The sequence below is a fragment of the Natrix helvetica genome, assembly GCF_964273705.1.
Source record: "Natrix helvetica genome assembly, chromosome: 9".
Taxonomy (NCBI): domain Eukaryota; kingdom Metazoa; phylum Chordata; class Lepidosauria; order Squamata; family Natricidae; genus Natrix; species Natrix helvetica.
The window spans coordinates 20,833,938-20,848,851 of NC_138560.1; the positions used below are offsets into that span (position 1 = coordinate 20,833,938).

General features: G+C 40.6%; 1 protein-coding gene across 1 annotated transcript in view; it reads left to right on the top strand.

The window, feature by feature from the left end:
- Positions 1–14,914, top strand: part of CSMD2 (CUB and Sushi multiple domains 2) — a gene marked incomplete at its 5' end in the record, with an annotated part of 765,891 nt that overhangs the window by 98,792 nt on the left and 652,185 nt on the right. The window contains one exon of the mRNA XM_081962655.1: positions 729–841. Within this exon, the coding sequence (XP_081818781.1) occupies positions 729–841 (113 nt within the window). The remainder of the gene's footprint in view (positions 1–728; positions 842–14,914) is intronic.

Here is a 14,914-nt window from a genome sequence, read left to right on the forward strand (position 1 = left end):
TTGAATCCCTAGTACAGGTCTCCTGTGTGAGCAGGGGGTTGGACTAGATGACCTCCAAGGTCCCTTCTAACTGTTACTGTTAATATGATTCCCTTCCTCTGTCTCCTGTCCAGCACTGGACTGTGCTGCCTCTTACCTTGTCCATTCCTTGGAATGTTCTCCCTCCTTCCTGGGAAATTGCCACTTCAATGTAGTCCTTCCCACCAGCTCTCCATCTGTGGGCACCAGCCATCACATAGTGATAGCAATAGCACTTAGACTTATGTACCTCTTCACAGTGCTTTATAGCCCTCTCTAACTGGTTTACAGAGCCAGCCTATTGCCCCCAACAATCTGGGTCCTCGTTTTACCCATCTCAGAAGGATGGAAGGCTGAGTCAACTTTGAGCCTGGTGAGATTCAATCTGCCAAATTGCAGGCAGCCAGCAGGCAGAAGAAATAGCCTGCAGTACTGCACTCTAACCACAGGGCCACTGAGGCTGCATCCTTATAGCTTAATCACTAGCACTGATGATGTTACCTAGTTGGAGTAATGGAACATCTGCAAGAAAACAAGCAAGCTCAGAGAGCACCGAGGACCCCTTGTAGATTAATGCTTGAGTTGAATGAGGTTAGGTTCATTGTTTTTCTGTAGCTGAAGCTATTGTATAAATGGACAGGAAAGTGATACTCTGAATTGTGTTTCATTAAGAAGCTCCTGTTGTGACATTCTACCTTGATTTCTTCCAGGCTCACAGGTTTCCAGCTGCCTCCTCCAATTGTGAGTACTGGAGTGGTGCTGTCCTTGTGGCTTGTAAGCGACTATGCTGTCAGTGCTCAAGGATTTCAGGCAACCTATGAAGGTGGGTTTGCGTTCGGTGAACTTTTGACATCCATATGTTGTGCTTCTATAAAGGGAATTTTCTGGTCAAGTAACAGTAAAACCTCTTCTAAATACAGTTGAACTTGATGATTTCATGTATAGTTTTCTTGGCAGCATTCAAGAAATAATTTTACATTCCTTTTCTTCTGGGAATTTTGTTCAAGCCTGGGAAATTCTTATAGTTTTTTTCATCTAATACTGATCAGGCCTGACCCTGCTTAGCTTAGAACAGGGATCTTCCTTGGCAATTTTGGCTGTGGAATTCTGGGAGTTGAAGTCCATGAGTCTTAAAGTTACCAAGTTTGGAAAATCCTGGCTTAAGCCAATTGTGGTTTCCAAAGAACATTCATGCTGTAGAACAGATCATGCATATCAGGACAATGATCTTTTAAAATAACTCTGCATTTGATAAGTGTTGAGTTAGCAAGTTTTTGGAACATGTTTGAAGTTAAGGTCTGAAATCAAGGGATTTTAAACGTGTTATCTTGTAAAGGAAACATTACTGAGTTAAACTATGCTTACTCTTTGATTTAGAGCCAGAATACCAAAATGGCCTCTCCTCAAATATTGATGAGTTTGGTGTGTTGTGGATGAGTAGTAACTGCAAAAGACTGGGCTCCTTCAGTTGCAATAATACAACTCTTGGGTATACAATTGGATTTTATTGTGTTTTAATTTTTATTACTCACATAATTGTTTCTTTTTTAGGTAAGCAAAAGAACCACCCAGGGGTGGGCTTCAAATTTTTTTATCAAAGGGTTCTCTCTCGGTGGGCATGGCCATGAAGGGCATGGACTAATTGGCGTCCTGCACCACAGCCGGGGGGGGGGGGAGCATTTTTGCACTCTCCAGGTTCCAGAAGATTTCCTCCCTTTATTTATTTATCAGCATAAATGCAACACAAAAAGGGTTTCCACAAAAAGGGTGAAGCTGAAAGGCAAAAGGGAAGCAGTATGCTCCCTCCCATATTTGGGTGTACCAGGTGTTTTGACATAACTATTTCCTTGGCTCAGCTGATAAGGGGGGAGAGCTTGTGGCTTAGTGGCTAATACAACTGCCTAACATGTAAAAACAGCCCAGGTTCAAATCCCAGTAAGGGTATGGCTAGTTGATGAGAGAAATACCATATATTTATATATTTATATATTTATTTATTTTATATATATACTTTACACACACGCGCACACACACTGTTTCCCTGAAAATAACCCCCTGCCCCGGATAATAAACCCAATTGGGCTTTTGAGAGCATGCACTAAAATAAGCCCTCCCTGAAAATATTGCAACACAGCAGCCGCCATGAGGTGACCACACTCGCCGCCTCCTGCACCTCAAAAATAATAAGCTCTCCCTGAAAATAAGACCAAGCGCTTATTTCGGGGGACAAAAGAAAACAAGACCCTGTCTTATTTTGGGGGGGAAACGGTACGCACGTGCGCCACGCACACACACACACACACACACACACACACACACACACACACACACACTGCTGCAGTGCAGAAACTGAAGGAATGATAGAGGATGCATAAATATGTGGGAGAAAATCTAGATTTATTGAAAAATTGCAGTTATAAGAACAGTGCAATAATTATGTTTAAAGAATGCAGTGTATGAATTTGTAACTATTGCATTATTTCTTTAAATTTTAAAATTAAGATTAAAAATTGTTTTTGTACCTGCCCTCAAAGATAAAACAATAACTTATACTTGTGAATTCCTAGCTTTTGTTCTTTTACTTTAAGAATTGCATGTTCTTAATTTTTTAAGTCACAAAATATTTATCATTTTCATATCGATTCTTAAAGCATGGTTTTGCACCTGGGTTTCTAAATGCTTATCTTCTATTGTTTTAGTTTGCTTAATACTTGTATATTGTTACCAGTACCAATCAAGCCATAAAGAGAATTGTAGTGAAGACAGAATCTACAAAGAATTGAGGCTGTTTTTGCCCTCCCCAGGCTTTAGGAAAGCCTCCAGAGTCTGGGGAGGGGCCGTGCATGCATGTGCATGGGGTCCCATGCATGGGAGGGGGGTCATGCATGCATGTGCGGGTGGGGAGGAGGATTGAGTGGGCACACGGGCACGCAATTTTGGCACACCATAAGAAAAAGGTTCGCCATCACTGCCCTATACAAAGATGACTTCCAAGCCCAACATATTGCATCCTTTATTGCTACCTATTGTTTGTTTGGATTTTTGCCATCTAGATAGAGCACCATAGTTTTCTGAAAATAGAGAAATTGACAAAACACACTTGAATCTTCTCTAGCACGGCGAGTGGGTATTGGATAGACAGATGTCCTTGTAGGTTTTCAAACCTTTTGGGGTTCATAATGTCTCAGCTCATAGTAAAGTTCTAAACTATTCGTGGAAACCATCCCGTGAAGATTACATATGCTAGTTGCATAAGTACAATGTAAAATTAATTACAATCATCAGGATGGCAAACCTGATGAAAATACAATAAAGTGACATTTAAAATAAATGGAGAGAGCATTTTGTAGTGAGTGGGAAAATCAGTGTGAATTCCATACCACGGTTCTGGTTAATACCAACAACAGTTCATCATGAAGAGGAGGCCTCGTTTGTTTTGTTTTTTTTAAAAAAAGAAGATATTAATATTGTCTGCATGATAGAATTGCATTACAATTTATAATTTGCTGCCTCTTGGCTGTCTTGTGCTTAGAATGAAAAAGAAACCAGAGGAAGTTTAACATAATGCTGGGAAGGTTTGCTCTTTTATCATAAGGCAAATAAAGAAAGAACAGATCCATAAAACAACAAGCTGGGTTTAATAAATCTTTAATGATGTTCCGGAGTTTTGCCTCCTCATTTCTGGTTCAGCGTTCCAAGCCACTTAGAGGCAAGGATAGCTGTCTATTTTTGTTGTTCTGGCATCTGGACCTATGAAAGCTGTTCGCAGGAAAATGGCCCATTGCTGGCAGATTAAGAAATTAAGAAACATGCTGCACCTTCTGATGCTCCTTATTAGCCTATCCATCCCTCTCACTGACAAATAAACGGTTAGCATTTTGTAGAACCTCATTAGAATGGGAAACCAGTGTCCGTCAAAAGCTCTCAGATGTTGAAGTTATTTGCAGGTAAGACAGATGAGATCCTGGAGTATTTTTCATGGGTGGCTTTACTGCTATTTTCTCAAGGATCCCTTGATGCTTGATCAAGAGGAACCTTTTATTGACCCTTAAAATAAACCCAGCATCAATGCTAAGAGGTTGAGATTTCCACCTATCTACCATTAGTATCCTGTTTGGTTTCTGTGCCTGAGTTGTTTCTCCAATTACCTCTGCAATACTGGACTTACGTTTAAGTACAAACTGACAGAAATCCAGCATGACAATCATACTGTAAATCCCTATCAAAATAATTGCTATTTCTTTGCACTGATATGAGCAACCGGTATGGCTGCTTCCTTTTAAAACTCAGCGAGTAGAAGCGTACTCCAACTTCAATATATGGCTGCTTTTGTTTTGTGGCTTCCTGCTGCCATTTCTCTGTCCTTATGGTGTTGGTCAAGTGGAGGACATTATTCATCCTCTTGCAGGCACGTTTCCAACTGTTAGTAGTCAGTTTGCTACTTTCCCTCTGCTATCATCTAAATTCCAAAAGAAATAATTTATGTTCTTAGTTGTAGCGCTGGCTTTACCTAGTTTCAGCCTTCTTATATCTAACACTCTTTTATTGCTTCATGTTCTCATGTTATTATTCTATTTTATGACCTGTGATTACAATAGCAAACTTATTTACTGCAGTTGGGAGAGAAATTATGGACAAATGCATAGGAGTGTACTTCAAAGTGGCATTCTCCAGCATTCTTTGGTCTCTGGCAGATAGCAAGGCTTCAGGTAGCTAAGGATCAAGGAAACTGTACCTAGAATAGATTAGTACTTATGGGCTGGGTTCATATGTAACACTTTCCCTGCTTACTGAATTTACTATGGGGAGGGTAATACTCTTTATCTCACCTATTAACTGTTGACTGTTAACAAATAGTTTGGGTTCAACTTACACTGATGATGGTGAACCCATGACATGTCTGTCACAAGTGACACACCATTTTTTTTTAAATGATAGACCAGGCCACCTCTCAAAGTCATGAAAGAAGGCCCTGCTCTCGCACAGCTTCTGGAGTCTCCAAAAAACGTGTGAAAATGGGAAATGCTTTCCCATTCGTTTTAGAGGCTTCACAGCCATGCAAGAAGCATTTTGAAACATATTTGCAATTATATATTTATTAAATGATAATTTAGTTCAATTCTCTTATGAATTGTTCCTCGTGTGTGTGTGCGTACGTGCATATGTATATGTGAATGAAAAAGAGAGAGACATGACAGAGCCAAGATAGTCATATTCTGAATTTTTGACACACTGAGCCCAAAAGGTTCACAATCTCACAAGGCTCAAGGTTGACTCATCCTTCCAAGGTTGGTAAAATGAGGAGCCAGATAGTTGGGGGTAATAGGCTGACTCTGCAGCTTAGAGGGCTAATTTCAAATGGCTTTTTTTCCTTTTGCCGAAGCCAGATTTCTCTGCCGTTCGGCAGGTGACCTGATGGGTGTCCGAAGGTGTTGGGCCCACCACAGAAGGCACAAACGTCATGCACAGAAACAGACACACACTGCGCTTGCTGCAATGCAAGACACATATGTAAGGGGGACTGGATCAGCTGGGAGGCTGGCAATAAAGAAGCCTCTGTTTCTCCGCTGCCGCTGCTTGCAAAGAAAGAAGGCAGGGATGCTGGCTGTCACTCTCTATACTTACTGCTTGCCACCACTGTCCCTGTGGCTTGCCGGCTGCAGCCTTGCCTGGCTGGGTGGCTGGGCGGGAAACCGATGAGGGGGCGAGCGACGGCCATTATCCCCGCCTCTTCATTCTGCAAGCTGCGGCAGTGGAGAAACAGAGGCTTCTTTTTTGCCAGCCTCCCAGCTGATCCAGCCCCCCTTACACATGTGGTGTGTGTGTGTGTGTGTGTGTGTGTGTGTGTGTGAGAGAGAGAGAGAGAGAGAGAGAGAGAGAGAGAGAGAGAGAGAGAGAGAGAGAGAGAGAGAGAGAGACGCCTGGTTTCCAATGGGGGGGGATCCATGCAGGGAGGGGGGACAGGCCATGGGAGGGAGCATTCCGGTACAGGGCCTCCAAAAACCCAGGTATGGGAAGGCACGCTAAATTTCACAAAGGTGTGTACCTTCTGAAACCCACCCCTGTTACCTACCCAGGTTAGAGAGCCAAAATACCCAGGTAAAAATTAAATGGAATGAGAAAAATGCAAAGGAAGTTACTAATATCAACCAAGCTTAGTGTTAGCAAACGCTACTGAGGTATATAAATGGTCTGGATGCTAACAGGACCATAAAGCATATTACAGGAAAAGGCAGGCTAGGTTAAGTATTCACAAGAGACAGCTGATGTTCCAGGTTGACAGGATCTCTGCTCCCAACCTTCACCCCTGCTTGCTACTGACTGTGGATTTAATGAAGTTCTCTTTATCTATTCTAAATTATCAGATCCCTGTTTGGTTGAGAAATATAAAACCAAGCCAGAAACCTCTTCAGAAGGGGGGAAAGCTATATCCTCAATTTCGGATAATAAAATCAGGAATATTGAGGTTTGGTGTAACTTGTGGTTCATTATATCTACTGTCTACTGTTGACCTCACCCCATTCCTAAGAGGTCTGTAAGGGACGTGCATAAGCACACCAGCGTGTCTATCGTCCCTGTCCTATTGTATTCATTTATTCGTACCCATTTACGGTGTTCATATTAATGTTTATACTTATACCTCTTATCATCTTTTACATGTTTGACAAACTAAATGAAATAAAAATAAAAATTATGCTTAAAATCATCTTCATGTCTTTCCCTCATAATACCAAAGACATTCTAATATACGGATCTGATGTATATGCTTAAAAGCATGCAGCTATTTATACTCAACATATGGGGTTTTTACAAGGCAACCGTAGTCAAAATATGGTGTACATTTCTGCCTAAGATTTTCTTTCCATTTTGAATTTTAACTTGAATGCCTGCACGAGACTATATGACTTGTCAGTCTGATACTCATTCAAAAGTCAGTCTTTCTTTCCTAGTTGTCATTTCTTCTGAATGGATGTTCACTTTTTAAAAAATCACTTGTTCAAACACTTGTAACTTACTTTCAGTTTAATACTGGTTTCTCAAACTGCACTTGGGAATATTTATGATAACTGTGACATTTAATCAATTTAATTGGGTAGATTAATAGATTTTTTTCCTATTAAAATGCTTAATAGGTATTCTAATTATACAGGCAGAATATTTTTATAACACACATAACCAGAGAAAAATGTACCTGTATATCATTTTACATGAGTGCTAATTAATAAAAAAAAAGACAAGATATTCCGTACCAATATTAAAGAGTCCTCATCCTCTTGTCAGTCTCTCTTAGAAAGAAATGATGTTCTCAAATAAGGCTTTCATCTTGTTCAATACAAATATGCTGCTGACTTCTGAAATAGGTTTTTTCTTCACATTTGTGCTAATTTAATTAATAGAGAGAAGGGACAAGGTGGCTCAGTGGCTAAGACGCTGAGCTTTTCAATGAGAAAGGTCAGCAGTTTGGCGGTTCGAATCCCTAGCGTCGCATAACGGAGTGAGCTCGCTTTACTTGTCCCAGCTTCTGCCAACCTAGCAGTTGAAAGCATGTAAAAATGCAAGTAGAAAAATAAGAACCACCTTTAGTGGGAAGGTAGCAGCGTTCCGTGCGCCTTTGGCTTTTAGTCATGCCAGCCACATGACCATGGAGACATCTTTGGTTAGTGTTAGCTCTTTGGCTTTGAAATGGAAATGAACACCAAGCACTAGAGTCGAGAACGGCAAGCACATATGCGTGAAGTATCATCCCTTGCCCGCTTTAATACTTTAATTGCTATGCTTTTTCTATTGACCTGCCTCCCCAATTCCTCTCCTAAATCTTTGTCTCTAACTTCACCTGGTTCTTGACTGTTCAATGTAAACACTTCTCCCACCTCTACCCTCTTCCACTGCCCAGTTCCTAGGTTTTCTACCCAGGCCCCAGTCTCCCTTTCAAACATGTCTTCCAGCTCACTTAATATATTTTCCCCCTGGCTTAATTCATTAGTCACTATTATTTCCATTGTTGTTTCCTTCCTTTTTAACACTTTAACTACCCAACAAAATGCAGTTCAGTTGTATGAAAAGTTAGGTCTTACACTTAGGCAAGGAAAAGTGCATAGGTATAGAACAAATCGTACCTTGCTCAATATCTGTAACTGAGAGGAAAGTAGGAGTAGGCGTTCTAGTAAACAATCAACAGTGTGCTGCTGCAACTACCAAAAAAAGCCAACCCAGTTGTAGGTTGCATAAACAGAAGAATAGTATCAACATCACCTGAAGTGATAGTGCCACTTTTACTGGTAAGATGGTCATCCCAATACAAAAAGATGCTGAGGCTCTAGAAAGAGTTTAGAGAAGAACAACAAAGATGATAAGAGGTCTGGAGGTGAAACTGTACAATGAACTGTTGTGGGAACTAGGTCTGTCTAGTCTTGGAGCTGCATAATAGCAGTTTTCCAATACTTGAGGTGCTGTCACAGAGAAGAGGGGGTAGACCGATTCTCCAAAGCACCTGAAGGCAGGACAAGAAGTAACAGATGGAAATGATTAGAGATCCAACCTAGAATTAAGGAGAAATTTCGTGACAGAACAATTAATCAGGCTTACTTCCAGAAGTTGTGGATCCTATATCACTGGAGGTATTCAAGAATAGTTTGGACAATCATTTGTCTTAAATTGTATAGAACAGTGATGGTGAACCTTTTCAGCACCAAGTGCCGAAAAGGGAGCATGTGCGCTTGTCTGGGATGCAACCCAGAAGAGGAGATGCTCAGGGAGCATGCATGAATCAGAAAATGCACTTCTGGTTTCCAGTGGGCACATGCATGCTGGCCAGTTAGACTTCCAATTACTGGCTCACATGTGCATGCACAGATGACTATCAGCTGGCCAGCGAGCATGCTTACCCTGGAAAATGGAAGGCCAGCTACTTCCAGTTTCCGGCACTGACACAAAGGTCAGCTGATTGCACTCCAGAAAACCAGAAGAGGAACTGGTGATGCTGAGCATGCCAAGCGACATGGCTCCATGTGCCACTTTGGGCATGCATGCCATAGGTTTGCCATCATGGGTATAGGATCTCCTGCTCAAGCAAAGGGTTGAACTAGAAGACCTCCAAGGTCGGTCGGTCTCTCTCTCTCTCTCTCTCTCTCTCTCTCTCTCTCTCTCTCTCTCTCTCTCTATCTCTCTATCTCTATATCTATATCTATATCTATATCTATCTATCTATCTATCTATCTATCTATCTATCTATCATCTAGGAGCTTCATGGATTAAATGGAATGAGCTGTCATGAAAGTTGTCAGTGACTTGCTCAGCATGATTGAACTTTTGTGAGCTTGTGAATTATTACTCCAAACCAAGTTAGGACTCAATGAAATTATCCAGAGGAGAGAGGTATGCCTAATTAAGGGCAACAAAAAGTCTAGTCATATGTCTCCTTACAAATGCTTTGACCAGGACTATGTGGCAGCTAAAAAGCATTTGCTACATCCACCAGGGTCAATTCCTTGTCAAACTCTTTTCCCCATTAAAAAAATCCTAAAATGAAAAGAGACTATCTCTTAAAGTATATCTTTTGAAGTAAAAAAAAGAGGTGCACAAATGGCTAGCTGACAAAAATTAATATTATTGGCTGGGACTAAGGACTGGGATCTATTTTGGCATTATTCCTAGACTTCTTATCACAAGATAGAGATTCTGTATACATTCACTTTATAACATCCTGGGTCCACCATACCCATCAATTTATTTGAGTGGCTTGCTGTTTTAGTTGCTGAAATCAGATATTTGATACTTTGGTTGAAAATGGTCAAAGCTCTGGAAGTGTCCACATCCCAGCTATGTTTACAAAGGCAAGTATTGAATAATGATGCCAACCTTGGTTTAATTTTCCATCTAGGTCAATGAATCAGCCCTCATTCCCAGCTACTGGGGATCTGTAATAGCTATCTTTATATTTTAAAAAATGAGTGAGTGGGATTCATTCGGCTAATGAAGACCACGAACCTCCTCAACATAAGCAAACTATATGCTAGGAACCTTTGTTGGAAACTGGAGATTTGGCTGGAGTAGGCTGGGATAGAATAGAATAGAACATAATTCTATATTGGCCAAGTGTGATTGGACACACAAGAAATTTGTCTTTGGTGCATATGCTCTCCATGTACATAAATAAAAATAAAATAGAATACATGCATCAAGAATCATAAGATGTAACACTTAGTGATAGTCATAGGTTACTAATAAGCAATCAAATCATACTAGGAAACAGATAAAACAATATAAATTGTAAAGGTACAAGCAACATGGTTCTAGTCATAAGTGGGAAAAGATAGGTACTAGCAGTGGTGGGATCCAGCCAGATCGCACCACTTCAGGAGAACTGGCTGTTAACTTTCTGAGCAGTTTGGTGAACTGGTTGCTGGAAAAAATCATTAGGGCAGAGAAGCGGTTGTTAAATTATTTGAATCCCACCACTGGGTACTAGGAAGGATGAGAAGAGTAATAGTAATACAGTCTTAGTAAGTAATTGGACAGTGTTATGGAAATTAGTTGTTTAGCAGAGTGATGGCATTCGGGGAAAAACTGTCCTTGTGTCTAGTTGTTGTGGTGTGCAGTGCTCTACAGTGTCGTTTTGAGCACTCTGGCAGAAAGGGAAAAAATCAGGTTTTAGAACAGAATGTTCAACTGTTGGTTTTACAGCACAGAATGCTAAAATATTCTAGCAAACCCAAAGCAATATTAATGGTGCATTTGTTGATTTGAGCTGCGCCTTTGATTCTGTCTCTGGAGGACAACTGTAAGATATGAGTAAGGCTTTCACCACAGAAAATGCTTGCTCCTACTTATTCACCAGTGATATATCAGTACAAATCTATGATTAAAACAAAACTCTTTGGGATATCTTACAAATTGAATTGCAACTCAGAAGCAAGGCTGTTATTAGCATCTGAATTCCCAAACTTCTACGTTCACTCGATAGTCGGATTCCAAGAAGATATAAAATCTCATACTCTGAGCTAGCTTATAAAAGTTTACCAACACTGCCCAATGCAACTTTGATCCTGTCATAAATACCACTGGATTAGGAGAGCATTGCAGATCCTCACTGACTTTGCATTAACAATCATCTTCTGACTCAAGAAGAACAACAATTAGAACATCCAGAGAATTATCACTGAATAACCTAAGTCAGGGATATCCAATCTTGACAACTTTAAGACTTGTGGACTTCAACTTCCTGAATTCCTCATCCTAACCATGCTAGCTGGAGAATTTTGGGAGTTGAAGTCCACAAGTCTTAAAATTGCCAAGATTGGACACTCCAGGCTAAACATTTTAAATATCTCTTGGTAGTATTCTGTTCTGCAAGTGGAGGACCCAAGCTGAAATTATAAGACAGGCACTATAAAGAAGTACTGCAAGTGTCTTGATTGTTTTGTGCAAAAGGGAAGAATTTTGAACTAGCTTCTCTCAACAGCTCAACTCTTTGATTAAACCCAATCAATATTCTAATGATCAACCCTTAGAAATCATCCAGACCAAACTTCTGAGGACAGAGCATCAAGTCTGTAAATGTTTGCCTAATGCAATCTTCTGACTAAAAACCTATGCTTGGCAGGAGAAGTTTCAATCTTTGGTCAAAGCTTTTGTCTGTAGGCCTGGCTCCTTCCATAATTGTCAGCAAATCCATTTCAGTCTGGAAGCCATTGTCTTGCATAAACAATGAGAGCTTTTGCTGTCTTTGGCTTATGATCAAGCCAGAGTGCTTCTTGAACAACCAGTCCTGGAAGGGGAATGACAAAGTGAGCTGAAATTAGCTGCTAACGGGGTTGGGCTCTGGAGCCCTCAAAATGTGAAATTGAGTCTGCAGCCACTTTGGGACTGCCTAGCCATTACGCAACTTATTCTCAGGCTCAGTTTAACCTCCTTCCACCTGCTCTTTCAGAAGGCAGATTTACCAGAATCCTGTATGAGGAATACACCTGCTCTACTTGATCAGTGGTGATTTAACTGAAATATATCTTTTCCTGAAAACCTGCAGCAACTGTGGAAGTCATGGTTTATTAGACTGCACAGTTCATAGAGATTTATTATAAAATTTGCAAGCTACCCCAATGAATTCTTATTACGAGCTTCCTTATACAATCTGTAATTCTGTGCATTGGTAGTTAGGGTATAGCAGCAGATAAATGAATCACTGGTGAAACTAGCACTCCACTTCTCTCAGTATTTATAGTGAATAATCTACTGTTTTTATGCTATTTAGTACAGATGGTTATGATCTAGGCAATAGCTTGTACAGTAGCCTATTTTAAATATCCGACCTTAATGAAGAACTATTTACTTATTAACTGAGTATTGCTATTTCTTGTAGTGGATCCCAAAGAAGCTCTAACATATCTGAGTTGTAAAATAGTTTTCATAGAAGTTTTAATGTAAAAGATGCTTTCTCAATATAAAAATGTCCCAGAAGGTTATATTGGGATCTTCAAAGAGTTAACCGGTTTTACAACCACAATTGGATCCAAATTTCCTTTGCTAAGCAAGGTAGTTGCTAAGTGAGGTGTGCCCAATTTTATGACCATTTTCCCTACAGTTGTTAAGTGAACCACTGCAGTTAAGTGAATCCAGCATCCCCACCACTGACTCTACTTGTCGGAAGCTACCTGATAAGGATGCATATCGGGTGGGTTATTGCCGGCATTATTGCCAATTTGCAACCCGCAGCAACAAATGTGTGCTATGCGTGCATCCACTGTTCACTGTAAATTGTTCTTCCCGCATGTGCAGAACAATTTACAGTGAACTGCACATGCACAGTCACTAAAATCCAAAATGGTGGGGACCAAGCGGCAGTTGGGGGGCGTGGCAGGCCTGGGTTACTGCCAGTTCTTTGACCCAGGCCTGAATTCCACTACCGAATTCGGCTGAACTGGGCCGAACCGGCAGCAACCCACCTCTGCTGCATAGAGCATTCACATAACTCTCCTTGCAATCATTTGTAAATACAGGCTGATTGCCAAAGGCCCAAACTTTGATCATGTAACTATGAAGATGCTGCAATGGTTTTAAGTGTGAGGACCAATTGTAAGTCACATTTTTCATTGCTGTTGTAACTTCCAATGATCACTTAAGTGAATGGTTGTAAGTTGAAGATTACCTGTATACAAAATTGGAGGAACATAGTGACGAAGATGCTGAGTTTGTCAATCAGAAAGGTCGGCAGTTTGGCAGTTTGAATCCCTAGTACTGAGTAATGGGGTGAGCTCCCGTTACTTGTCCCAGCTTCTGTCAACCTAGCAGTTTGAAAGCATGTAAAAATGCAAGTAGAAAAATAGGAACCACCTTTGGTGGGAAGGTAACAACGTTCCTTTACATGCTTTCGAGCTGCTAGGTTGGCAGAAGCTGAGATAACTAATGGGAGCTCACTCCGTTATGAAGCACTAGGGCTTCGAACCACTGAACTGCCGGCCTTTCTGATGAACAAGCTCAGCATCTTAGCCATTGAGCCATTGCGTCCCTTTTACACTGTATTTAGGAATTTGTAAACTCTTAAAGGGCATACAGATAGTATCAGATTTTCTTTGTTTAATCCTGTGTTAATGTGCAGGGAGTATATTTTGCTATCCTATCTAGTCTGCAGCACTTCCTGGGGATTCTCAATTTAAATGTTAATATGCTTGCTACCAGGAAAGGTGAGAGGACATAATTGAGTTGCATGTTGTTATCTAGGGCTTGCATATGTTATTTATTTATTTAGAAAATTTATTTGCTGTCCACTTTAATGGTTCTGGGTCCTTGCAACTGGGTCAAAGTACAGTAAGCCATCACTAGCATTCATTAAAAAAAATGCAAGTTCTCCATATAGATACTTAGGAATTTCTTTGTTTTTAGGCTGAGACTCCTAGACTTAGCTTTTTTTCTTTCTGTTGTTTCCCTTTCTATTGTTCTTTAGAGAGGGAAAATTGGTACACAGATTACTTACTCTCTGGAAAAAAATATTGTATGGGTAAGACACCTCTAACACCCCTCGGGGTGTTTGTTCTGTTAAGATACAACCTGTTGTGCCTTGAAATAACTTCTACTGTATAGCACTGTGGAGTTGCCATGGTAACTTCACAGTACTCCACAAGGGGGTTCTTCTGATAAGGGGGAAAATCCAATATTAGAGATTGCGGCAACGTTCGTGGAAGGTGGGTTGGGATAAATACATACCTGGGCAGTGCCGGGTATCAACTAGTCTCTTAATAAATTTCATGTTAACTGCATGCATCGTTGTTTTGCTGAATGTCATAGCAATGATCAGTGATCAGGCAACTGGTTCTTTTGGATCCAGATACAATGAAAACAGTAGTAAATAATTGAATTTTAATTTTTATTAGTTCAATCCTGATGGGGCTCAAGGTTGATTCAGCCTTCCATCCTTCCAAGGTGGGTAAAATGAGGACCCGGTTTGTTTGGGGCACCATGCTGACATTTGTAAAAAAAAAAAACAGAGAGTGCTGTAAAGCACTATGGAGCAGTATATACCTGCTATATACCTATTGCATATTGCTATTAGCTCAAGCAAACTGATTGAAAAGCATAACATAAAAAGCATACATACCAAGCAAAATGATACTCAAGTCTTTTATTAGCCCCTGGGAACTTCTTAATAGTAGCAGAAATGCCCCATTGGGTGGCCAATTTGTCAACAGTATGCAATGCTAGGTTCCATTGCAGAAGCTCCTCGTTAATAACAACAGCCCTGCAGTTTTTATCAAAACCTGGCACCAGGACCTCATGATCTAGCTATGGTCAGGAAACTGCAAGGCCTGATCTTGCCTGGCTGATACATGACTCTTGAATGGGAATTGGTGGTGATGGTGATGAGGATGTGAAGTCTGAGATTTTCACTGCAAGAGAAGCTTTG